Here is a 27,705-nt window from a genome sequence, read left to right as displayed (position 1 = left end):
TTTCCTTTGTTTATTTACTCATTTACATATATATATTTTTATCAATCCTTATTTAATAGTCCCACGTTTTACTCTTTATATCCTCTTAGATAAGATTTTGTATATATTATATAGGTTCTAAGCCAACTATATCCAGATTAAGGTTTCAAAGATGATGCTTACTTATTCTTCAGAAGCCATGTGAGGCCAGACTAACCCTTCTCTCGCTTATAGTTTTGTTCCAATAATATACACTCATTTTTTTTAAATAATCAAGTTTTACTGTGTTTATCGTCATGAATTGGTAATCTACCCTCATGTGATTACTAATAAAGAATTTATTTCTTTTCAATTATGGTATAATATAGATGTTAGTATTCAAAAATGAGAAATACTCAGGGATAAAATAATCACGTTTCTGAGTAACAGACTACTATTAATTACAATTTTCCTTTTAAATATATCCAAAATATATACTACCAAAGAAAATAAAGAACAACTAAGATATATTCCAAAGATGACGTGAAAAAATAAAGCCGATAGTTTTTCAAAAGAGTGTGTGGTCGGTACGCGGGATCGAGTATGGCCTTGTTCTTGGAGGAGCAGCGCCGCGCTAGGATACATTAGTGGAAAATATCTCTCACAACAAAGATTAGCTCAGAGGAAGAAAAACTACTACCTATAACTTGTGAAGCAGTGGTCCTGGTAAGCACTAATGACGTCCTGAAAGTTGTAGGTCTTACTGGCTGGCGGAGAGGCGAGAAAAGCGGCGGGCGGGAGGAGGCGGCGTCTTTCTCATTCGTCACCGCCATTGCTACGTGATTTTCTCTTCTCTACAATTGCATGTCTTGAAGGGCTGTGGGCAAGTGTGTTGGGCACTCATCTTTACTTGTAGCGCTCGGACTTTGGCCTGTTTACACGGTAGATGAGAAAATGAGTGAATTTTCATCCTATAAATGATCGCCATTCCGTCATTTTTTTTCTTTCACCTTCCTACAACTGCATGTCTTGAAGATCTGTGGGGAAATGTACTGGGGATTTGATGTTACCTGTAGCGCTCGGACTCTGGTGCACTGAAGAAAAGATTTGGCAAGGATGATTGTGAATATATAATTTCCCGGGGCTTTTCTGCCTGCATCCTAAAAATGGCGGACGGTTTCTCTGTAGCATACCAGGTCTTGTTCGATTTTTATTACATGTACCGTAAATGAATTCTGGATCATGGTGTCACTCATGTCATCAGATAAAGCCGCTCAAATGCCTGACACTCGAGAAAATACCTACGACTTGGGCAAGGTGAGGGGTTAGGATAAAGATGATCCGGCGTAGTTAGTCAACCTTGGCATGGGGTTGGCAGGGGGAATGGGGTAAGGGTGGGGCATGCCGGGGTCTGCCACAAAAGAGGGGATAGCTCGCCTTTCATGTTATTCTTTTTTTTTTCTATTATTATTATCCGGAAATTTTCTTATTCTCAACATTCAGATAAAATACGTATACGGAGATGATGCTGCTCAGTGCGTTGTAATGATACGCAGTTTGTTATGTCATGTCTTACCATTATTTATTTGTTTTTTTTCCTAGCATTCCTTTTGTGCTATTGGGTTACGTAAGTGGAAGTCATCGCCTCTCTGAACGCGTCACTGCACTCTTATCAAATGCTCGGACTTGGTGAACCCCCTTCCTTTAAGTAGCCTGCCTGTCTTCCTGCACATACCAGTCATAAAGGAAGCCTTGCATATCCTCACAGCCAGATCTTTGTTTTCGCTTGATGCTGGAAACACTTCCACAGTAACTGTTTGGGCTGCAGAGTTGAATTGTTATCTTGATGTATAACCTTGTCTTATTTTTCTATAAACAACTTTTCATTTCTATACAAAGACCTTTTTATTATTTTATTTTGTTCACTTATCTCTGTCAGCACTGTGGGGACCAATTGCTATAGAAGGTAGGAAAAAGGAAAAGTTAACAGTAGTCAGATATAAAAAGAAAATGTCATCTCCCTCTTTGCACCCATGATGTAATGACAGTGCAGCTTATGAAAATAATCTTCCATAATCTTGAATAGTTTTGTTGCTAATTTAATTTTAATGTTGCTTAGAATCCTTAGTTGTGATCTTACTTATGATGATGGTAGGGGGAACAGTGAATATTGTGAAACTATGATTAAGATGGAAAATCTGATTAGAAATTATTTTGCTGCACTAAAAATATGCATTTGTATTATAACTGGCAATATGCTCTAAGTTTCTGGAACAATTTGCTGAATCGAGTCATAGAATATGTAAATGATATTTGGCCTGAAAATTATTTGAGAGGTGGAATTTGAATTTGGACGAGTGTATGCAGTGTTAATGGAGCTTTATACTCTTTAAGGTGACACACACACACACACACACACACACACATGCCAGTGCCCCACAACAATGAACACACAATTTTTTTAAATTTTAAGATATAGTTCCAATGTAGATGTCATTGTCACTGTACTACTCCTTGAACTTAAAGTTGGATTAGTTTGAAATTTATCCTGAATTATTTTATTTTATTTTTAATGACAATCAGTCACAGTTAAATGGTACTTCTATTTAATCTTGACCGTGAATAGCACATAATGATAGAAGTATTACCATATGATATCTTAAGTGCATTCCTTTCCACTACTGAGAGAATTTCTATGAGAAACTCTTCTTTGCTTGTTAGTAATTAATTGCTTATTGAATGATATTGAAACAAGTCTTATTCAGTTGTTCTTCGTGTATCATTATAGCGGGCATTGGTAGGCTTGGACTCTTGTACCACAAAGAGCACATATACTATACTACCTTGTCAAGCATGGTGAGGTAGGGGTCTTGAAAGTGGAGTAGTCTTGATCTTATCATAGAGTGCAGTGAAGGTTGAGGTGCATGGACAGAACATGCACCACTAGCCAGGCTGGAGCTGCTGCTGTACAGTTTCATCCACTGCAGCACAATGAAATGGGACTGTCACCACCTCTTCAGCTAAATTTACTGAGCATCCTTTGAAGTCACTGGGCATTTTTAAGAGAAAGAAATGTAGGATTTTATGAAAACTTGCATACACACACACACACACACAAAATGTTGGATTATATTTTATACATGGATTTTGGGGTAATATCCAAAGACAGTTTATTAAGGAATACTGAATTAGCTGTTCATTTGAGCTGTTTGTAATTCAAAGATGGAGCATATCAACTGAAGGGTATTTGTCTGTCGGAAATATTCATTCTCACATGGGACGTGCTGGTGTGTCTGTAGCCTCTCTTGATTCATTCTGCACAGACTTTGTGCACATAATGCATATCAGGTCAAAAGCGTCATGGAATATCCAGGTAAGGGATTGAATCAGACACAGATAGCTGAGAAAACTTACAAACAATATTAAGAAAAAACAGCCAAATATGAGTATGAATACAAATATTTTATTTTCTAAGTCACCAAATGCAAATACATATATGAGGCTTGAAGTAAAATAAGATAATATACTGTCATACATTTCTCAGTAATGATACATTTCATTGTAATTATTAAAAGAGTCACATACTAGTGAATTAGGAACTCTTAAAATAAGACACCAGTTCTATATTCAAGAACCTTAGAAGCATTTGGTTCTACAAAGGCATATCTATTTTTTGCTACACTGTTCACTGCTTGAATTCATTATTAGTATTATTTTGTTGCATATATTCTTTCAACCTGACACTATGGTGAAATCTCTTGGAAATTAAAGCAATATAGTTTATGAACAAATTGACAGGACAGTGATGTACCCACCACCTTCCCTGAACCCATCAATCTGGCCAGTGCTGAACGTATTCCTTAGACTTCCATTCAGTCCTCTCAGGTCACGATTTGTATGTGTGACCCCAAGTGGATCACAACCACTGTGAAGTGACTCATTAATTCTTGTGCCTATCAGAATTTTACAAGCCAGTTTACTAACACTTCAGTCTCCCCTTTTCAAGAAAAGTATTAGATTTACTTTTGTGCTCAGTCATTTACTCTAGATGATTGATAACTTTGTTTTCCATGGAAATGTGTGGCGTGCTGTTAAACAGTGAAGTGCTGTAATGTACAATTTCAATGAATTCTATCATTCAGTGAGGCATGAGAATGGGAATGCCCTACTTTATAGGTGGATCATATGTTTCTGAGCTTCTTAAATAGAGTGCAGGTACAATAGGTAATGGACTCGATTCTGGGGCTTATCAGTGCATCCTTCTCTCCCACTCTGGAAGGAGATTTAGATAAGATTTACCCATCCTTCATTGTTTTTGATAACCATTATATCTGTGCTTTTGATTATTTGAAGCAGGCAAGGCATATTCAAAGTTCAAATGCAACTATAAATATGCACCTTGTAAATTTTTCTAATACGAATATAAATTGTCTTGTATGACAAATACAGATATATATTTGACCACCTCCCTGAGCCAGGTAGTAAACATATTTAGGCAGATAGTTGTACTAATGAACTACAGGGGCAGTATTCTGCCCCTATACCCTTAGTGCTGCAACCGCTACATCTATTTTTGCTGCGTGTTTTGCAGATAATTCATGCTGTGGGTATGTACTTATCATTGATGGAAGTTGAGGCTAAGATTTTCCTTATTTTGTTAGACATCCTGCATTAGTTATGCTGTGACCTAGTCACCAAGAAGAGAGTTTTGACATTTAAAGAAAAAAAAAAGCTTGTTTATTAGTTTATTAGTGCAATATTCCCATGAAAAGGAAATGATCTACTCTCACATCAGGCTCTGTGGAGTTTATTAGTATATTTTATTTTAGTTGTAATGAAGATATTGATGCTCATTGTATTCCAGTACACAAGATTTTATGTAATAATTTCTGGTTGGGTGTATTCATAAATATGATTGGCCTGCAGATGTGGAATATAGAGCAATTGTACAGAAGAAATGGAAAATGACAAACTTTACATATCAAATGAGTTGTCCAGTCTTAATTATTTGAGTGCATGACTTCCTCAGAAGCCATGAATTTTTATGGTCATGCTGTAGGAACAAAAAAAATAAATAAATAAAAAATAATAATAATAATAATAATAATAATAATAATAATAATAAAGACAACCAGTGTCAGATAGCAGAAACTTGAGACATTGAAGGGGTGCAAGTACTACAACAGATTTGCTTCTAGTATTTTGTGTATTCAAAGAAAAGTTTATACAAGTAAAGATAGATTGAACAAAATGTATCATATTGTGAGATTGTCTTGAAGTAGTCACCTGCATTGCGTCTCAGACAGGTGAGCAGCAAGATCATGGAGGAACAGATGTTCTCACTAGTCACAACCAGTTGTGCCAACACAAAGGATAAGGATTAAGATAATGACATGTAGTCTCTCTCTCTCTCTCTCTCTCTCTCTCTCTCTCTCTCTCTCTCTCTCTCTCTCTCTCTCTCTCTCTCTCTCTCTCTCTCTCTCTCTCTCTCTCTCTCTCTCTCTCTCTCTCTCTCTTGAGGTGCTAGCAAATGATGTCAGGCATTGTATTTCCATAACTGGTTGTCACTTGTAAAAAAAAAAAAGAAAGAAAGAAAGAAAAGGGAGGGGGGGAACCTGCTATCCACCAAGGATCTCTAATTTGTGCTCTGCATCAATCAGGATGACACTACTTAGCCGTCTTACTATGTGGCAAATTTTAGACTTGTCCACATAATTTGTGCTACTTGACTATGGAGTGGTAAGGATATGCAGGTTTGCTGTACCAGGCACATTGGAAAGTCCTTTAACTTTATGCATCAGTGATGAAAAGAGTTAATTGACACGTTTTCTGATGAAAGAGTTAATTCACATGCTTTCTGATGAAAATGAGTTAATTCAAAATGCTTTCTGATGAAAATAAGTTAATTCACCTGCTTTCTGATGAAAAGAGTTAATTTACCTGCTTTCTGATGAAAAGTGAGTTCATTCACATGCTTTCTGATGACAAATGAGTTAATTCAGCAGCTTTCTATGTTGATGTTTCAGGACTTCTATATGCCTTACATACAGCTACCCGTGTATAATAGCTTCAGCTGCATATGACACATTAACTTAAATATTTTGTATCCCTTTGCTAGCAACTCTTTTACTAACCTGTGTTGTCATGATGGTGTGTGTTTGGGATCACATGTATGATGCTCAGGTTCCCACTCACGAACTGAGAGATGTACAACTCGGAGGCAGCAGAGATGCTCAATCCATCGCTCCTTATCCTGTCCCTCCCACGATGCATTCAGTTTGGGGGATTCTGATGACCCTCCAACATGCTTCTCAAACAATGAGTGTTTCATCCTTATCATTACTTCCCTTTCTCGTTACCTCAAATACATTACAACAAATACATAGCAACAAACACCACTAAAGTGTGCAAGTTACCCTTAATATTGTGCCCCTGCAGTCATAAAAAAAATATACACTATATATACTGACTGCTGTCACCTGGAGAATGTAAACGAAAACCATCTGTCATTCATACTGCACGACAGCTCGAAGACTTGACTTAGCGGCACTTGACTTCACTCCAGCGAGCACTTCATTACTTTACTGCTTGGTAATAAACTAGAATGCACTACTCTGCTCAAAAAGAGAAATGCCAAAATTTGCTGGTATTAGGAATGATAAATATTTTTACATTAACTGAAACTTCAAATTAACCTCAGGTATTAAGCAGTCAGAAACTAAAGTTTTTACTTGAAGTCTGATAGGTTCTGCACTTGCCAACATTACTCCAGTTCTGCAAACTATTTTTGATTGTTAACTGAAATTAAAAGTAACTTAATTTTTTTTCATGTTTAGCTACTCTGTCTTGAGCTGACATTAACTAAATTGAAAGTACTTACCAATAATGTTTTTTTGTTCAGCTAATTGGTCTTGAACTGACATTAGTGGAAAAAGTAACACATGTCCAGTTGTACCAGAGTGACTTTCAGGGAAACAGAGAATTGTCCACCTAAACTCAGTTTTCATGAAGCCATTCCAGTACAATTAAACATACTAGTGTTACTTTAGATTTTTCACTAGTGTCAGCTCAGCACCAACTAGCTGAACACAGAACTAGTATTATTGGCTTGAGTGAACTAGAGTGAAATTACATTACAATCAAAACTACTTTCCAGATCCTCACAGTAGGTTTCATGAGTGAAAACATTTATCTTGACAGCTTAGTATCCAGTTGACTTGTACAGTTTTAGTCAAAGTGAAAATATTTTGCATTCCTAATGGCATTGTAGATTATTGAAAATTAAATAGAAGAATTATGCAATGTTAAGTTGGCGATGGAGGATGGATCGTAACAAAGGAGACTGCGTGTTGGAGACGAGGAAGGACCAGCCACCACTGACTCCTGGCAAACAATATCTTACCTGCAGAAATAATTATGGTACTTGAAAGTTTCAAAAGGAAATGCCTGCTTGACAGACACTAAAATTTTGGTGGACTGTTTTATTTTCCGTTTAAAAAATTCCATTTATTTTATTATGCGTTGCTACCCATGTGGATCTTTTCTTTTTTGTTGTGGAATGATGAAGTGGGTAGAGTTAAAGGTTGATCTGCACGTACCTGTCAAACCTGCTGACTTCCATCAGCCAACAGCTGCCGGGTATGTAGCTTCCTTTCTTAGTTAAGACCTGTGCCTTGATTTGCTGACAATGATGACAAACCTTAGCAAGATCATATCACTAGGTAAGGAATTATAATTTGATCACATTCATCATTTTCAGCAAACCTAGCTATTTCTTGAGTGTAACTAGAGGCTTTCAAGGTAAGCCCCAAATAATCCGGCAGTTATTATTATCCAGATTTAAATTGCCAATAACTGTTTAAAACTGGACACTTATGTTACATCTGCACCTTTGATGCTAATGATCACTAAGCAGTAACTGCTGATGAGGGAGAATGGTGGTGGTGGTGGTGGTGGTGAGTCTCCTGGTCTTCCTATTGATGCATTGAAGCTGCTCCATCAGGACTCTACTGGATATGGTGTCCTGGAACTAAAGATTTATGGAAATCTTTTAGAGGCCACTGGAAATTAGTGAGGCACATGTGAAACATACTAAATGTGAATAGTACTGAAACCCTCTGCTGTGGTTAGGGAACAGCTCAGGAAGATCATAATTCCAGACTAGAATGGAGGAGAGCAGAATGGACTGGACATCTATCCTTCACAAAGGATTCTTACAGTTGTAGAGTATTTGTGCCGATGAAATGTTTAAACATCAGACATATATAAGAGAAAATAAACTTGCATGTAACTGGATATTCAATGAGGCAGTTTCTCTATGCACAAAGTACTATCAGAGGAGCATGAAGACAACCAGAATTGTTGAGAACCACACTCGCTTGTTAGTACAGGACTGCAGGAGTATGCAGAGTAGAAGGGAACACACTAGATAAAGAATGCTGAGACAGTCCCTTAGTTTTAATTGGTGTGTCAGAAGTAGGTGTTTAGTTTTACCATAGTTTATTGTTATTTATCAGATACAGAGAAGTAACTGAGTACCTGTCTACATCTGGCTGTCAGAAGCCTGACCTGACCAGTTTAAATGACATTGATGAGCTAATAAGTGAATGGTGTCAAGGTAAAAATTCACTAGTATATAACCTGATGCTTTCACTACTGCTGTCTAGAGGTTATTCTCAGTCTTTAGTTCTCTGCTCTGTTGATGATCTTATAAAATCTGAGTGACAGTATCAGCAAAGCATAAAATTTGAAATTTATGGAAAGCATCAAACACTATGGTAGTTATACATCATTGAACATATGTGTAACCCAGAGAGAGAGGAAGGCAGCCTTGCATGCAGGGCACACCATGTGGTGCTTTGGCAGATGCAGGACTTTTTAATTTTCTTATTTTTCTTTTACAATACTAGCAATTCTACAACATATTTGTGTTACTGGATAAGGTTAAAGTAAAAAAAAAATAAAATAAAATAAAATTATATGTGGAGTTTACTGCACTGCACAAGCTGTTGTGATACTTGAAGCACCAGCACCTGAATCCTTGCATCTACGTATCAAGACACGCCGCTGAAGAACTGCGGCACCCACCAGGATGTCCATCATGCTCTCTCCAGTGCACCAAGAATCTTGCACGTTTGATCCTCATCAGTGTGATATATACGTGATACAAGCATACAGGCAAAATAACAGGGTGTTGCTTGTGGAAATCCCAGTCTTGTCAATGGATTGAGGACGATGTAACAGGAAAAAAAAAAGTTACAACATCGAGTTGCTCATATATATTATTCAACTTAATGTTTACTCATACGTCAGCAATCTACTTATTGTCCTGCATCTCCTGTCACCTCATACTCCAGTGGTCCTTGAATACAGCTTCCAGAGGCAACAATGATTGTGAAGAAGCATTTTCTATAATGATAAGTAAATAAAATAGTATGTGAACAATTGGTGTAAGCTTGGATTCCATTTTGATTTGGTATCCTTTGTATACAACAAGAGGAAGAACAGCATCATTATAACACAGAACAGTACAGGTGTTAATTGCTTTCCTTGTTGGGTGATAAAAAAGAAAATGAAGTAAAGCCACAACACTGGATGATATTTGTATGTTATCATGTTTTCTCTTTGAAGAAATCTCATCTGTGGCTGCAAGTTGACAACATGGATTTTAAGAATCTAATGAAATTGAGAAGTTAAAAAAAAAAAAAAAAAAAAAAAAAAAAAAACTAAGGGGCCTGCTTAAAAAAATAAGTTGTGAAAGCTAGGTGAAATACTCCACATGGTAGATCAGCCACATCCAGGTTAGTGTGCCTCCCCTACAGATACATGAAAGTGCATTCCTTCATTTCTCAGGCCAACTACTTCAGTGTGTGTCTGTGTGTGTGTCTTGGCATAAATTGTTGTGTGTTGAGAATGATGGAGAGAAGAAAGGCCCATGTAGGCACTTAGCAGATCACTTGATTATTGTGTATGCAACAAAGATAACTTCTTGATTTATCAGGGTAATTGTAAAGGAAATTTTGACTTGTTCTCTTGAAAGTTTAAAATATATTCTGGTAATAATTTCATGCCTTCCTCTTCCTCTCATTCCACTCCTCAAATATTAGACTAGTAATTACCTTATTTGAGTAGGGGGAGTGCATGGTATGATGATGATGAGAGGTGTGGGAGCGAATGATGGGAGTACTTCAGAACAGTGCAGTATGAGTGTTTAAAAGAAAAGGGAAGGTGTGAATATTACAGAGGATACGCAGGTGGACCTAGTGATGTGGCCATTTCCACACAGGCTTAACTTGCATCCCTTCATGTTCACTTGCTGTTGCTGACTGGGGTGAGTTACTGTATAAGTAAGAAAGGATGAGCAGTGAAGATATCTCCCTTGATAAGAGGCTTGAAAAGTAATGCTTTGTGACAGAAGGGAGGACACTACAATATGAAAAGAAAAAAGTTTGGTGGCAGGCTGAAACCTGGCAGTACTGGAAATTATTACCGAATACAAAATATGAAAATGGTGCCTGGATGTGAATTCTTGCTATTGGATTTTTGGTATGCTTAATACCAGCATTGAGAACTGAGAGAGTATAGCCTGACTAAAGCTTTGTTCATCATTAATTGAACACCATATACATCAGCAATCTATTACTGCTCTTGCAAGTTTTTTTTTATGCTATTGATGCTTGCAACATGTTGATACTTGTTGGATTTCCAATCACAGATTAATACTTTAAACACTTACACCTCACCATTTTTTCCTCCCTTTCTTATTTTACATAATCTCATCTTGTACTTTGTTGGTGACACCAGTACCTTTTCATTCACTGAAATCGTCCTTTGTGTACCATCTAACAATCTAATCTAGTGCCTTACATATTACTAGTCATTACTTGGCTTGGTGCTTCCCCTTTGATTATAATATAATATTATGTACTCATCTGCCACTAAATGAGATACAATCACAGTTTTTCAAGGCTGAAATGAATAAGCTATGAAATTGATCATACTGATTGCAAGTTGTATAGCTAACAGTGCTGTTGTCATTTTCTTGCCACATTTCTATTTCTTCAGTGTGGTTTGACAGAATCTGAAGCATTGTGGTGGTGTTTGGTGCCTTGTGAGTTACTTGGATATGGTTGCAGGTAGAAATTCTAAAGAACTTCATAGCAGATCTCTAAACTCAGCAGATATTCTTGGGGACCAGCTCTGCACTAGAATATCTTGGTGAACCGGAGGTGTGTGATACTTTTGGAGCTTGAGTTCAGGAGTCCAGGTATTTGACTCACAGTTACTTCAGATGAATATTGTCTATAGAAAAATGAAAGATGAGGAAGGGGATGTCAGTTATCTAGTGTGGCGTTAGTAATCGTCTCACAAAATGGATGATAGAGAATACACCTTCACAGTAAAATTGGCAGAAAATGGAGTTGTTATGCAGGAGAAGGTTTCATGTTGGATCCAGAAACAGGTTGTGCTCTCCAAATCTTGCTTTCCATACTGAATCTTATTGTTACAAAAGCAACAATACACAAAACTCTTTGACACCAACTGTTGCAAATTCCCACCTTGTCCTTACTGTCTGTGCAACCTCATGGAACAGGAGCTGGGGGAGGGGTACTATACAACAGCATTTAATCTTGTGGCCTTGGTGTAGTTGTGGTGAGAATGCAAGGTTGCTTAACTTAAAAGACTGGCATCTGTACCCCAGGTGATAGAGAGACTCTTAGGTACACAAGACAAGTTTCTTTTCTAATCATAGGCCACAGTTACAGCCACACCTAACACCCAGAACAGTGGCTCACAGCCACACAGTAAACACAATCCTTACTCTGCCAAGACCAGGCACCTGATTATTTATTTATTTATTTATTTATTTATTTTATTTTATTTTATTTTATTTTATTTATTTATTTATTTATTTATTTTTTTTTTTTTTTCCACCCAAAAAGTGTGGGCACACACACACACACACACCATACAATGCATTACCTTCACAAGTACATGTTATTCCCTTTGTAATGTAACAATACCTGTGACTACTTGTCATCCACCAGATCTTAGGTGATATCATAAGTGTATCACACACATCATGGAGGTTAATGTTATGGAAATTGCTTGAAATAGATTTATTAAAGATGTATGGTAGCCAAACACAAGTATGTTGTTTTATCTATATGGGTACAAGTTTAGTCGTCATGTTATCCTAGACACGGTGCTTTTATAACTGCCTGGACATAGGTATTTACATGCCTTGTTATCACAGGAATAGCAGCCATCTAAACTACATTAGATAGAATGTGGAAAACTTGAAAATCTGCAGTGATTTACCTAGACCAGTGCTGCATAACCACCTAAGTCTGGAAACAGGCAGACCAAGCTTTGCCATGCATGACTGGGATTTCCTTGCAAGTAACTCATGTCTGTGGCAGTCACCTGATTACTCGTAATTTTTTATTTTTATTTTAATTAATTCTTTTCCCCTCCATGAAAATTCTTGCTACTTAGGATGGGCTGTATTACTTTGGATAATAATGCACATTCACTAATAACTGCTCAGTTAGTCTCCAGCCTATTAAAAATTATATATAGCATTGAATATTGCATATTCTTCAATATGTTATTACCAAAAGTATTGAAAATTAGATTTATTTGTTATTTACTTTTCATCATATTTTTATCAAAATAGTAATGAGTAGGAACTTGTGATGGTGTACCGTGATAACTTCATATCTTGCTGGAGAATGTGATTAGTATATATTTGTTCTTGTGTTTGGTGGTAATGGGGTAAATGTTAGCTGTTGACATTGGCAGTAAGGAAACAAGATTCAAGAAAATGCATAGGACTAGAAATTTATTATAATATCTTATAGCAAGCAGCACACACATACACTGTAAATCCCATCAGCCCCTGGTGGAAAGGGATAGTCTCATGGACCTTCTTTCTACACTACAGGAGGTTAGGCAAAGCACTGCTGTCATAGCAAGGCCTGACAGCATACAATGCTTTACACTTGTCCCTTTGTAATGAGACTGTTCCCAGCCCTGCACGTACTCCAATCCCGAGACCACAGCAGATGCAGGGTACTTCCAACAGAGTACACTGCACACTGATATTAAAACTAATAGGGTTTTTATTATATATTTAAGTTCTACATGTTGATTGATACAAACATTTGAACTATTGTACTCTTTGTGACCACAGAGAATTGCGAAATATAGAAACCATTACATAGTTTTGTGGGTTTAGAGATTGGAAAAGAAAATGTCACCATCATCATCTGTCTCTTATTGTCATCTGCAAACATTTCTAATGAGTGTCTCTCTCTCTCTCTCTCTCTCTCTCTCTCTCTCTCTCTCTCTCTCTCTCTCTCTCTCTCTCTCTCTCTCTCTCTCTCTCTCTCTCTCTCTCTCTCTCTCTCTCTCTCTCTCTCTCTCTCTCATCCAAGGAAAATTGACATGATTTAAATTGTGAAATTTATATTTATTTTATCCTCTTGGTGGTATTAAGTGATGGCCAGTCATAGTTGCCTTGACAAATTTATCTGTAGTTATCAGTAGTGATCAAGTTCTCCAATATAGACATCAGTACCTTTGGTTGCCTGTTCTCCATCAGTGAATCTGCTTTCCACAAGTTCCTGGTTGCTACTGGATAAACTCCTCTAAAGCACAGTAGATACTGCATTAACATGACAGTACTCACTAAACATGCTGAAGCCAGTTGGTAATCAATATATGGCTGCAGTAACTCTTTTGGAACTTGTACAAGTAAGAAGCTTCAGCATAGCATTTAATGGCACCTAAATGTGCAGTTGTTCTGGATTACCAGTGTTGCAGTCCTAACTCCTGTACCAATCTGGGGTGATAGTGGGAGGGGCACCCCACACTCCATACCCCAGCACTGGTGCAGGGGATCATTCCTCTTCCTTGAAAGCCAATATGCAAAACTGTTGGACTTTATTATGAACCATCTCAAATTGTTCCTCTGTAATGAAGGTGGAACTGTCTTCTGTTTGGACTACCAGCTGCTTGGGTTCATCTGCTGCTCCACAACTTGTAAGGCACAGCAGGCATGCAGTGAGGGGTGAGTCAGACTTGCAACAGATCATGTGTGTGTTGCATTGCATGAATTCAGTGTAGCTCCTTATCCATACTGGAGATTGGGTCACTGTCACAACCATGGAGGTATACCACCATGGTCACAACGGTCTTCGTGGCTACAGGATGCTAATGATCCTTTACTAGGCCATCATTGAGGAATTGCTCCAATACTTTGTGCAATGTGTAGTTTAGTTTTTTTTTAATTTACTTCTTTATTGATTTATGTTTGTATGGGTCTAACACATGGGACATTTGGTAAAAAAAAAAAAAAACTGCACAGATTTGGTAAAAAATTTTACTATTTCTGCATATATATATATATATATATATATATATATATATATATATATATATAAAATACACTTTCAACATTATTGCAATATGGCTGTCTTTTTTTTTTTTTCCATTTTAAAGGTTTTTTAATATACTGACTCTCTCTCTCTCTCTCTCTCTCTCTCTCTCTCTCTCTCTCTCTCTCTCTCTCTCTCTCTCTCTCTCTCTCTCTCTCTCTCTCTCTCTCTCTCTCTCTCTCTCTCTCTCTCTCTCTCTCTCTCTCTCTCTCTCTCTCTCTCTCTCTCTCAGGTAGTACAGAAAGAGTGCCTCATTCTCGGACATGTTGGTTTATGATATCTTACTGTATCTGGTAATAATTGAGACAAGTGAGGTCTTGATAAACATGACAGCTGAGGGGTGTACAGTCTGTTAATACTGCTTGCTGGTTGTGCAATAGCTATTTTGCTGGTCAGGTTACTGGTGTCTTCGTGGCAGACATTTTAATTCCTTTGAAGTACTGTTGTTGATCATAAACTAATTATGCTAATGAGTCATTATTCAGAGGCATAAGTAATTAACAGACCTCCTTTTAGATTTTTGTCTTCATTCATCCCTCATCGTCCTTTCCTTCATTGAATGATATAATGGTTTTCATTGTGCATACACAGAGCTCTGCATTCACGTTCTAGGCTCAACTTGAAGTAACTTGGAATATACCACTGGTGCTTCATGAGATCCATATTCAAAGTTAGGTGATATATTTATTTATTTCATTTAAATATTTTTTTATTTATTTATTTTTTTTTATTTATTTGTTATTTTTATTTTTTTATTGTTTTATTTATTTATTATTATTATTTTTTTTTTCGTTCTCCGGATCATGATTTATCATAGTAGCCCCTTGTAAGATTATATTATTTAGATCGTGTACTGAATTAATTTGCTGATACTAATACAAGTAGTAATTCTAACAGTGGTACGTAGTAGTGGTATCATAGTATAACTCAGTAGTGATGATAACAGTATGAGTGTATTTATTTATTTTTTTCTTCAAGTGCAGCTGCAAAGATTTCTTATAAATGTTCAGTATAATGATTGTACTTCAGGCCACAGCATCTGACAACACCTGTGGCAGGGTCCTTTAATACCGGTGAACCTTTCAATGAAAGCTGCTGTACTCATTTCAACACTGGGCCGAGTGGTATTATGTCTGCAGAATTAAGATGTCACCCACCAGCCGTTCACTGTTCTTTGAATCTATGGTTATTTTTTTCAGTACCTTTATCACTTAATCCATTCACTAATTGATGATTACAACCAAAATATGAATTTCACATCCAGTGTATTGGTCACTACGCCGTCTAATGAAATCGAATCGAATCAGAAAGCTCAACAGTTATTCTAGCCACCAATAGAACCGTGACAGATGTTGGTACACGCAGTATTGTGAACAAGTCAAGGCGTGACACTTCGGTAGGCAGGAGGCTCGCGTGGATTGTCGCAGGACTTCGGCGCGCTGCCTGGACCCCCAACGCTGGCACTGCCTCGCTCGCGCATCGCACACTGAGGAGGAAGGGTGTGGCTTCATGTCGACTGTGAGGGACTTGTAGCTGGGTGCTGTGAGGCCGTGTGTGACGCAGTATGCTCTTCGAATGATATAAAAGTGCATTATGTGATGTGCGCGGGGCATGGTGCTAATGATGAGGGTGCTTGGCAGTGCAAGTGCTTCAAGTTATACTGATTAATGCTGATAATAAAAACGGAGATGAGGAAAACAAATAATAGCAAACGTTATGTTACTGCTGATCTGAGAATTCAGCGTGGCTTCCGCTCCGCCAAGGGGTTGTACTAGTTAACTTGTAAGACTACTAATGTAATGACATGTTAATAGATAATAAGACATTAAAAATGTTCACTAATGTAGGGAGTGCTGAAGGCGAACGCAAGGAATAATAATGGTGATAATTTCAACGCAGCGTTTTATACACACACACACACACACACACACACACACACACATATATATATATATATATATATATATATATATATATATATATATATATATATATATATATATATATATAGGGATCAAGAACGGGAGAGGGAACCTGTACTTGTAATTTGAAGCTCTCTGGGCTCTGATGAGATAACTTGAGAGGCCACGATGATATTTTTTCTTTCCTTCATTACTGATGCAGAATCCATGTTAGACTTGCACAACAATTATGAAAGCGTTCTTGAAAAAAAAAAATAAGACGTGTTTGTCGCGACAGAAAACTACTGGATCTTAGCTGCCGAGATCAATCTGGCAGCAGTAATTGCAGGTGCATATGAAATTTGTTTGAACAGTGTTGTCAGTCGAGGGCAACTGACGTGACCTTCTTGCCTCATTGTTGAAGAATAATCCAGAAGTCCCAAGTTACCGAAAATACAGTCAGATGCCCACGAATTCCTCCTTCATATTCAGCATTACCTTTCAACCACAACTATAAATACGAAGGCTGCAAAAGACCAGTCGGCCTCCACGAGGTAATGTTTTGAGGACTTAATAAAAACCTCACCTGGTGCCCTCAGCCCTCCATCTAACCTTAAACTAACCACAGTATGTTTACCGACTACGTTTTTAGTTCCATTCATCTACGACCCCTTTTACACACACACACACACACACACACACACATATATATATATATATATATATATATATATATATATATATATATATATATATATATATATATATATATATATATATATATATATATATATATATATATATATATATATATATATATATATATATATATATATATATATATATATATATATATATATATATATATATATATATATATATATATATATATATATATATATATATATATATATATATATATATATATATATATATATATATATATATATATGTATATATATATATATATATATATATATATATATATATATATATATATATATATATATATATATATATATATATATATATATATATATATATATATATATATATATATATATATATATATATATATATACATAAAACATACACACCCGTAGTGTTTGTTTTTTAAATGTGAATCTGTGTAGTCATTCATACGAGTTATAATAACTTGTTACTTAACTTAGAATTTAAAACTCTATAGCTGAACATCTAACCCGTTCAGATACTCATATCATAGCGGCACGCATCTTCCGTGTTTCTGATGAACGCAGCACAAAGTGTTTTAACCTCACTTGGTAAGGTAAGTCCCTGGATCATCCCGGCCATCCTCCATGGCACTGCAGCCTGTCAAGGGCGGTCTAGCTAAGGGACCGCATCCTCTATTGGTTTGAGGAGTGTTTCCTTGATTTTACTGGTACTTTACAAGGATTCTGCACCTTCAGTAGGAACTGACAAACATCCTTGTGGCCTTAAAATACTTAGTCCTCGTGGGAGTCCAGAGGGTTTCGAAATGGGGCCTGGGTATTGCTGGCGATATATCTTACCTTCTCTTGACATCTCCCAAGTCTCGGGGCTGTGTGTGTGTGTGTGTGTGTGTGTGTGTGTGTGTGTGTGTGTGTGTGTGTGTGTGTGTGTGTGTGTGTACCCACTTTTTGAAAAGTGCTTGCCCTTGCGGAATCTCGTGTTGAAAATTGTATACACGGTAACAAGCTCTTCATGTTTATTCATTACATAATGGGATATACAGGAATCCCATCTTCAGACACTAAGAACAATAATATCAATAATAAAGAAAGGGGCAGTCTCTTAACGAGTTAAGTTGGTTTTAGTGTTTTAAATCTTTGCTTACATTTTTTTGTGGTGTCTATATCCCGAAATGCAACGAAGCATAAACATGAATAGCCTGTTGCTAGCTCTATAACTTCCTACTCGGTATACACGTACATATAGATATATGTGTCGGTCCATCCACCTCTACTTTTGTCTCTCACTTCGTCTCTGACCTCCACCTTCACCTCTATCAGTTCTCTCCACATGCATCCCTTCTCTTCACATGACCGTCATACCATTGTAGTAATCTTGTACACCCTGTCTGCGCGTGTTATCAAAGTTGTCTTGTTGTCTTCATGTAAATATTGTACAGTTTCCGTCATTGTATACAGAACGTGAAAAACGTGTGGCCGAGGGAAAAGAATGAGATGACAACATCGCAAACGTTTTCCAATGGCTCGATGTTTTGGTAAGGAAAGCGCCGGTGCCATTTTTGTGGCGAACATCTTGCGTGACAACCTGACGAGCACGTTCATTTATGTTAATAGGTTGGCTTTTCAGCTTTATTATTATTATTATTATTATTATTATTATTATTATTATTATTTATTTCGTAGTAAAAAAAAATGAGGCTTTTTTAATAACGGCCTATGAGGTACAAGACGCGATGAAAATGAAATTAGGGTGGATGCTGCAGTATGTATGGCCATGTAAAGTGAACTAGCTAATGAAAATGAGGGTCGATGCTGCGGCATTGCCTTGAGAGATGCAGATGACGTGAAGACTGTGCGTAGTTCTTGGAAAAACCCTTGGATGATGTGTGGCCGCGGAGTTGGGGAGCAGGTGGAAGAAGGGACGATGAAGGTCGAGTGTGCTGAGACTTCTGTAGCGTGAGTTGGAGGATTGTGATGAGCTGGCCGTGCCTCAGCTCGATGCGGTGAGACGGTGTTGATGGCTCTGCCTGGAGGGTACAGACGTGCTGCAGCCTGTTTCACTTTGTGATTTAGTTTTGCGGAAGAAAGGGAAGGAGGATATAATATATATATATATATATATATATATATATATATATATATATATATATATATATATATATATATATATATATATATATATATATATTTTTTTTTTTTTTTTTTTTTTTTTTTTTTTTTCAAAGTTGTCATCAAACAAGGAAAATTATATACTCGATATTACAGGACCCACGCTAAGTGTTCGTGGCCACCGCGTCGCTCCACAGCAGATGGTACGTATCGTATCACACATCTCCCACGTTATCTGTCCCATGGACGCACCTCGATCCTGTGTCGAACACCCACCTGTTCCCGATATCAGCAGGCTCCCAATGTTACAAGGCACAGTAACTTCCACCGGTTGCATTAAGTGTGCATTCACAGCCTCATTGACTACGATGGCAGTAGGGCGACGAAACGCTACCTTTCATGTCATACCACAGGATCTAACAGAAATTTCAGGCCGCGAGTCGAGCACGCTGTACCACAAACACTCATCCTCATGATCAGGGTGGTGGTTGCCGCGTATGCATCCCGCGAGCCCTTGCCCTCGTGCCTCACTGACCGCCTGTATACTTCTGCTAGCTTCGCTACAGTGCAGGAACGTTTGTTGACTGCTTGCGAGGTCTAGAAATCCTGAGATATCTATTATTATTATTATTATTATTATTATTATTATTATTATTATTATTATTATTATTATTATTATTATTATTTTACTATCACCACCACCACCACCACTGCTACTGGTAGTTTGGTGCTCTGGGTTTGGGTGACAAGCGTTCGTGTATTAACATGCAACATACTCTGCTGCTTTGCGAAGGAACCCACACGCCATTCCTCGCTTGGGGCGGTCTATTAATTCATTCGTGCATTTTTATTTATTTCTGGCCCGTTCTTGATCGAAAAACGGAAAAGGAAGGTGTAGGTGGCACTGAATTGCATGAAGTCCCAGGTTTGTTTGTTTGCTACATCTTCCGTATCTTTTGCCAAGCGAACGATCCACATCCCACACACGCTTCTTGCATTATCGACCCGTAGCGCTGGGTCCGCACTGGGCTACGGGACCTGTATCCTTGTATTTTTATCTATTTACTTTTTTTTTCGCGCTTTTGTAATTGGCAACAAACAACCTATCAATAGTAAGTTTTCTTTATGCGTGATATTTATTTGTTTATTTTTTTTATCACATTATTATTAGGTATCATGAAAAGTATCCATATGTTTTCTTTGTGCGCGCGCTCGCCCAGAGAGAGAGAGAGAGAGAGAGAGAGAGAGCTGCCTCTCGCGGAACCTGTAGTGAGGGGAAAAATTAAGATTAAGAAGGGGCGTGGCCCACATGATGCATGGCTGCAGATTATTCTCCCGTCTTGACTCATCCTTTAGCAAGCTTAATTTTTGTTAGGCGTAGAGTGATCGAGTTGACACACAGTAGCAACTTGGGTCAATCCTTACCTTGCTCAAAAACAGTTCCCTCATGGAGGCTGAGCGGGGAGTGAAACCGTTCAGGAAGACTTGATTAATGTGTATAACGATAGCAAACTTGGAGTGATGTTTGGCATTGGAAAATCAGGTTACGCGTCACCGACTGGGATTACCGGGTAGCGCTGCCACTCCTGTCTAGACTGCCGTGAGCGGGGATCGAACCACTGAGCCGCACAGCGGCTACCAGCTCCTTGGTGCGGTGTTCGGCTCAAATGCTGGGTGCTCGATCTGGTTCACGGCAGTTTCCCGTTAAGTCAAGTAGCGTTGTCTCGTAAGCCTGGCAGAGGTACTGCGTACAGAATGTGGTCCTGCGTAGCCACCTAGTACCGGGGATTACCTTCTTCAGGTTGCGAAGCAGGTAGTGTATATACCACAGGCACCGTGACCAGCTATTTTGTCTGTTACTCTTGAAGGATTTTTTGACATGAAGGCTGCAGCAACACGTATACGTGTGTCACTTACCGCCATTTAGCATGAATGGAAACGAAGTCATCCCAGCAGGATCAGGCAGCTTCCTCCAGTTACATTAGCAATGCAGCATGCAGTACAGTTGTCATAAAGTTAAGTTCATAAATCGAATAGATTGTCAATACTTGGATAAAATATCTGCTAGAGTTCACGAGCTCCTCAAAGACCAGAAGTTGGAGCTGCAATAGTTAGAGGTACTTGCCTTTTTTCATAAATTTGTAGAATATAATATTACTGTTTTGAGCAACTTCCTTAGCAATGGCAGAACGTTGTGCGTGTGCAGTGAAAGGATTGGCTCCTGAGCACCGACATGGGCACCGCTGTGTGCCATGCGCTTTTTTTTTTTTTTTTTTTTTTTTTTTTTTTTTTTTTTTTTGTCAGCTGCAGGACAACATCCGTTTCTTGGGGCACAGGAGTCCTTCTGAAGGCAAGATGTGTTCGTGATGTGCTGTACCCTCACACTTCACGTGGCGGTGACTTTTGTATAATGTGAACACTTGTGAGTTCTGGATCACGTATTTCAACATCAGCATCGAGGCAAACACCGATAAATATTACCAAACAATCTCACACAAGTTAGGTAGGCAGCTAAGTAAGTGAACCCTTCAGCAAGATGACAGCGTAGGGTTACCTTCGGGGACATCCTTCTCGTCCCTTCCCTGCAATTTGTCTCCCGCTGCACTCCGCCCCGCCACCTGCATCCTCCCGCCGCTACACCACCGACAGCCTCCCTTCGTCCTCGTCCGGGGTTGCCACGCTACTGCCCTCTCCGCCGTTCTTTCAACACCATTTACTCCTCGCTCGCTATCTCCTCGTGGTACGCAACAGCATCTTCCTGGCCATCTGCTGCTTATGACTCACTTCTGCCAGATGTCGTTCAGATTCTGTAATACCATAAAGTTCACTTCCTTATTTAGTGGCTTTGTACGATCCCGAATTAAGGAAGTCAGTTGCTTCCTTATTGGGATTACTGGACTTGTGTAGTATTAGGCCACATGATGCCTTCCTGGTAGTCACGCCTTTTCTCGAGACTTAGCTGGAAGAAAGTATTGGTGTTTCTGGGGAGGGGGGAACACGCAGCCACCTTGTAAATTACTGTAAAGAAATGGTTGCGCTCTCTCTCTCTCTCTCTCTCTCTCTCTCTCTCTCTCTCTCTCTCTCTCTCTGTGTGTGTGTGTGCCCTAATATTGCAATGAAAAGATGTGTGTATTCCTATATTCATCCACGTATTCCCGTGTATCGTGTAATTATGTATTGCTTTCGTATATCATGCAACTGGCTCATCATGATTGCTTGTTAGGGTGATAAGCTGTAGGTAAACTCTGTACTAACTCTCTGAGGAATGACAATTAAATAGTGCTTTTACAGATAATTTTGCGGCCCACAGCCTCCCTTCGTTCATGTAAAATATCTGATGTAATAAATGTTTTATTTCATTTATTGTTTCATTTACAAGCAGGACTAATTGCTTACTGACTTTCTTAATGGTACACCAATAGAGTGAGTTGGGAATCCTGGTTCTGCACTGAAACATTTATAAACCTGCTAACAGTTACACAAACCATGAACAAATGCATGAACCCAGTATCATGTCCTGAGAGGAGAGTCAGTTTTTCAACTCTTACACTTTTCAAAAATATTTAGACCTTCATTCACCATCACTTAACATTAAACCAGAAGGCCTCACTGCTCTCTCCATTCTACCCTTTGTTAACCATCCCACCAGTAACATTTCTCAGCATCATTTTTTGGTGCTCCCTCTGAAGGGGGTACATAAACTGACATGGGTTTATAATAAGAGTAACCTTACTGTACAGAAGAGGTTACAGTTCTCCAACTATTTGCTTTTATAGTCTGAAGATGGTTGGATATCAAGTTATATAGTGTCCATTACCAGCCCAGTGTTCAAAGTTTAATGTAGGAGTTAACAGATGTAAAGTGAATATCTTGTCTATTAAAAGTAAGTCTTCTGTATGTTTGTGCTTGAACAGGACACAGACTTATTGATGTGTGTCTTCCTTCCAGCACCACAACCACCACCATGAGTGTGATCATCCGTCTTCAGAATCTTCCATGGTCTGCCAATGCCCTTGACATCAGGGAATTCTTCAAGGGCCTTAGCATTCCAGAAGGTGGTGTTCACATTGTTGGTGGGGAACTAGGAGATGCCTTTATTGCCTTCAGGTGAGTCCCTTCATTATTTGTTTCTGTGGAACTTGCTGATATGCTGTACTGTACCACAGGGCAATTATTTTTACTGGTTTAGTCTATTTAGATACTTGCCCCCCTGCCATACACTCATGTTGCCTCTACAAAGTAGATAAAGGGAGAGTTTTGATGCCTTCAAGGTATTGTTTGTTTGAATACTACCTTGCTTTTTCTGCAGCACGGATGAGGATGCTCGACTGGCCATGCAGAAGACCGGCTCTAGCTTGAAGGGCATCCAGGTGACACTGCTGCTGTCCTCACGTAGCGAAATGCAGAAGGTCATTGAGGCTGCCCGACAGCAGGCCATGGCACTGCAGGGGTTTGCACCGCCACCAGTCATTCCAACCCAGCCCACACCCACACCCCAGTCACAACCACAGCCTCCCCCAGTATCTCAGATGTCTCAGCCCAACTTACCCAATCTGCAGCACCAGCAGATGGGTGCACACACCCCATACCAGGCCCATGGTCGTCCTGGTGGTGTAGATGGACCAGATCAGCTGCAGTCCCGCCTACCACCCCATATGGTGCCACCACCCAACCAGCAAATGGCCCAGCCAGGTTCCTCTATGTCCATGCCACCCACATCAGGCCCAGGCTCTGGTGTGCCAAACTTGCCACCCCCTCCTGCTAAGCCTGGAGACCCTCAGGCAGCAGCCAACTCTACCTCAGGCTCTGACAAAAAGGATGACAAGAAGTCTTCATCTTCATCCTCCTCATCCTCCAGAAGAGACAGCAAAAGTCGACGACGCAGGACAAAGTCCCGCAGCCGTTCTCGCTCCAGGTCTCGGGATCGAGACCGCCGCAGACGCCACAGGTCCAGATCCAGGTCCAGGAGCCGTGACCGCAGCAGCCGGAGCCGCAGGCGCTCCCGCAGCAGGGACAGAGACCGCGGCCGTGACAGGACCCGTGATCGTGACCGGGATAAGGACCGCAGCAGTCGCTCAGGACGGGATCGTAATGACAGGATGAGCCAAGACAAGAATGATGGTTCTGTCAGTGTTGTTGACATCACAAAAGATAACAGCTGTCCTCCCATTGGGAGTGGAATAAACACTGATGGAATCCCAGGTCTTGGAGAAATACCCAACCTGAAGGGACCCTTGCCTATCAGTCTAGCAGAGCCCTTGAAAAATTCCCCCATCCAGACACCATCACACAGCCCTGCCCCAACTTACAACACAGTCACAGGCTTGGGGCAGAATTTCCAGGGCACAAAAATGTTCAATCCTGGACTACCCATGGGATTTGGTGCAATGAGTTCCTCAGACTCGCCACTCACCACAAAATTCAATGAGCCAATGGAGACAGAGACAGTTGATGACAGTCCCATTGTCTTGGAGGGACCAGATGGCCCACCCGACCCTAGAGGGATGAGAGGCAACATGATGCCCAGGGTTCCAGGTGATGTATCAAGACCTGATGTCAAGGGAGGTCTCCTTGGTGATGGTCCTCCAAATCAGCCTCCTTTTGGGGGCTTCCAGGGGCGAGGAATGGGCTTCAGAGGCAATGATGCCTTTGGGTTTGGGAATGGCCCCATGGGTCGCCCTCATCCCAATGACATGGACTTTGTGGATCCAAGGAGCAGCAGGGGAGACAGTTCCAGCAGGCAGCGGGACCCCAGAGACCGTGGCTTCAGGTCAGAAATGGATGTGAGGGACAGCAGGGGCAAGGATGATGAGAGGAGCTCCAGGGATGAGTCAGGGTCCTGGGAATCCGGTGGAAGCAAGAGGGAGCGCAGCAGCCGCTGGGAAGCCGTGGACAAGAGGGACACACTCAATGACCAGTCTGAGTGGCACTCCCGCGGCAGGAGAGACGCCTGGGGTGACAGGGATGATGACAACTGGGGCGGACGAGGAGAAGGATGGAAGGATGACTTTGGTCGGAGGGATGACCGCGATGCATATGACGACAGCTATGGGTATGGGAACTACCGTGGGAGGGGTGGCAGGGGCATGGACCGGGGCCGCATCAGCCGAGGAGGAAGGGGCTTCAACCCTCGCTTTGGGGGATATCCTGGCTTCTCAGAGGAAAATGGCGATGATGGATATGGATTCAGGGGAGGATTCAGAGGCCGAGGGGGTTTCCGTGGCAGGGGAGCCCCTTTCAACTCTAGGGACAGCAGTGGTGACTGGATGGATGAGACGTGCAGTGTTGAGCTCCGCAATGTGCCCATTGTTGCCTCCTACCGTGCAATAAGAGACTTTTTCCACGGCATCTTTGTGCCAAAAACCGGAATCAAGCTTCTCTCTGATGACCAAGGGAACAGAATAGATGTAGCACTCCTGCAGTTCTCCTCACCCAGAGATGCTCAGAGAGCTTTAAGGTGCTCTGGTAATTACATTTTTGACAACAAAGTGGAAGTGGTGCTGACCAGTGAGGGACAGTATGAGGCAGCAGTTGATGCAAACCAGCTGAAGATGTTCCCCAGCAGCAGATCATCTCAGCCCACATCAGACAACAGTGTTTGGACTGACAGCACCTGTGTGTGTGTTTCTGGTATTCCTTCAGGATGCACAGAGGCTGAGATTGCCCAGTTCTTTGGCCAGTATAGTGTACAGGATATTATCATAGAGCAAGAAAAAGGAAGATGCTTTGTGAAGCTCACCACTCCAGATGCTGCCCACCATGCTGTCACTATGCTCAACAATTCTGGTGATAATGGCAATCTTGTGGTGGAAATGTGTCCTCCAGATGCCATGGTGGCAGCAAACAGAAACAAAGACTCATCTCCAAACAAAAGCCAATCAGGAAAGGATAAGAAAAAGGTTGAGGACAAAAAGCCTGAGAAGATTATAGAGGAACCAAAACACCAGCCAATGGGAGCTGACCTTCTGACAGACTCTGTGGTGATGAAAGGAGTGCCAAAGGACACCACGGAGGCCAACATCCGGGACTTCTTCAGTGATGAGGGGCTGGTGCCGGAGCGCTTCCACTTCTGTGACGCAGACGGCGATGGAACGCGCCAGGTGTATGTAATATTCCCCCTGATAGAGGACGCTCGCAAGGCTGTAGGAAAGAGCCAGCAGCAGCTGTCAAAAGTCAAAGTGGAGGTTGAATTAATAGCCAAGCCTCTAGTAATGGCCACAATGGGCCTGCCATTTGATCCTTTGGAACTGATACGCAAGGGACAGAAAACTGGAGAAACACCCTTTAATGCAAAACCTGAAAATCTAACAAATAGTGACAGCAAAGAAGACTCCAAGAAAGACTCCTCAAAGAATAACCACAACAGTCAAGAGGATAGCAAAGACTTAATTGGACAGGAGGAAGTGGCCGCTAGTATGGGTGCCACACCAGACCAGATGCAGGGCTTCGCAACACCTGGCATGATGGGCCAGTTCCCCTACCGTGGTGCTATGATGGCACAGTTCCCTGGAGGACCACGAGCCTTCAGGCCTTTCATGGCCAGGATGCCCATGGGAATGTCTGGAATGCGAGGACCAACTGATGCAAGCTTTAGCAGGATGAGGGGCTCTGTTCCACTGCTGAGGGATCCCATAGTAGACTCCTCCGGCACTGGAGTGGAGGTCATGGGGACAGCCATCACGCCAGAGGAGTTTGGCAAGCCAGGGTGTGTTGTCTCCCTCAGTAATGTTCCTTACCGGGCCACGACAGAAGACATCCTCAACTTTTTCCGAGAGTTCCCTGAACTTCGGCCAGAGAACATCATCCGACGGTACAACGAGTTCAACCAGCCAACTGCCGATGCACGTGTGTGCTTCAGGTCTCCCCAGGATGCCCAGCGAGCGGTGCAGACTCTCAACAGGTCCTACATCCTGGGACGGCAGGTCTTTTTAGCCATGCTGTCTGATTAAAGATGGTCATTTCTTTCCATTTTGGATTGAGTCACAGTTCCTATTTATTCATTTTACACAAGTTTTGTAATGGCAAGTCTATTATCTACTTGATTATTTTCAGTTTACAGTGTTAACTGATGGATGACAAGTTAACTGTTTTTTTTGTTTTTTTTGTAACTGGTGTAAAGAAGTGTTATGTTATGTTATCCATGTCTCAGTACCTGCAAACTTACCTGTAAATAGCATATAAGTATTGGTGGATGTATATATAGATGACCAATAATTCATAACATAACTGTGAAAATTGAAAAGTATTTATAACTAAGTTTGTAAATAAACTACTTTCATACTGAGAAGAATTTTACACACTGGTACCTCCTACTATATCAGAGTAGTTCCTTGATGATGTGTGGCTGAGAGGAACATAGCACTTGAAAGACACAAAAAGTAGTGATTACACAAGAGGCTGTCACTGATGTCTCTTATTAACCAGTGATTAGATGAGACTTGAACTGGGGAGAGCATTAAAATGGTATGGCATGAATAGAACTATATGAAAGTTACAGCAGAAGAAATAGAGTTGTTATTCCAATACTCAAGGAAAAGGAGTAACTGTGGATGGATTGGTGTAGGTTTTCTTCAATATATACAGCTTTGGAAATAAAATTGCAAC

General features: G+C 40.2%; 1 protein-coding gene across 1 annotated transcript; it reads left to right on the top strand.

Annotated features, from left to right (window-relative positions):
• Window positions 1–545: 545 nt before the first annotated feature.
• LOC135091718 (uncharacterized) lies at window positions 546–27,384 on the top strand. Its single transcript, XM_063989621.1, has 3 exons — window positions 546–684; window positions 23,050–23,208; window positions 23,411–27,384. The coding sequence occupies exons 2-3, from the start codon at window positions 23,066–23,068 to the stop codon at window positions 27,048–27,050; spliced, it is 3,783 nt and encodes a 1,260-aa protein (XP_063845691.1). The 5' UTR covers window positions 546–684; window positions 23,050–23,065; the 3' UTR covers window positions 27,051–27,384.
• Window positions 27,385–27,705: the final 321 nt, after the last annotated feature.

This window comes from Scylla paramamosain, chromosome 38, assembly GCF_035594125.1.
Source record: "Scylla paramamosain isolate STU-SP2022 chromosome 38, ASM3559412v1, whole genome shotgun sequence".
Lineage (NCBI taxonomy): Eukaryota > Metazoa > Arthropoda > Malacostraca > Decapoda > Portunidae > Scylla > Scylla paramamosain.
Note: the sequence above shows the minus strand (reverse complement) of the source record. Positions and strands in the feature narration are given on the sequence as shown.

What these genes read in the sequence shown, in the direction of transcription:
- LOC135091718 (XM_063989621.1), top strand. Translation starts at nt 23,066, where the DNA reads ATGAGTGTGATCATCCGTCTTCAGAATCTTCCATGGTCTGCCAATGCC. An exon ending in GATGCCTTTATTGCCTTCAG is followed by an intron (nt 23,209 to 23,410) that starts GTGAGTCCCTTC and finishes CTTTTTCTGCAG; the next exon opens with CACGGATGAGGATGCTCGAC.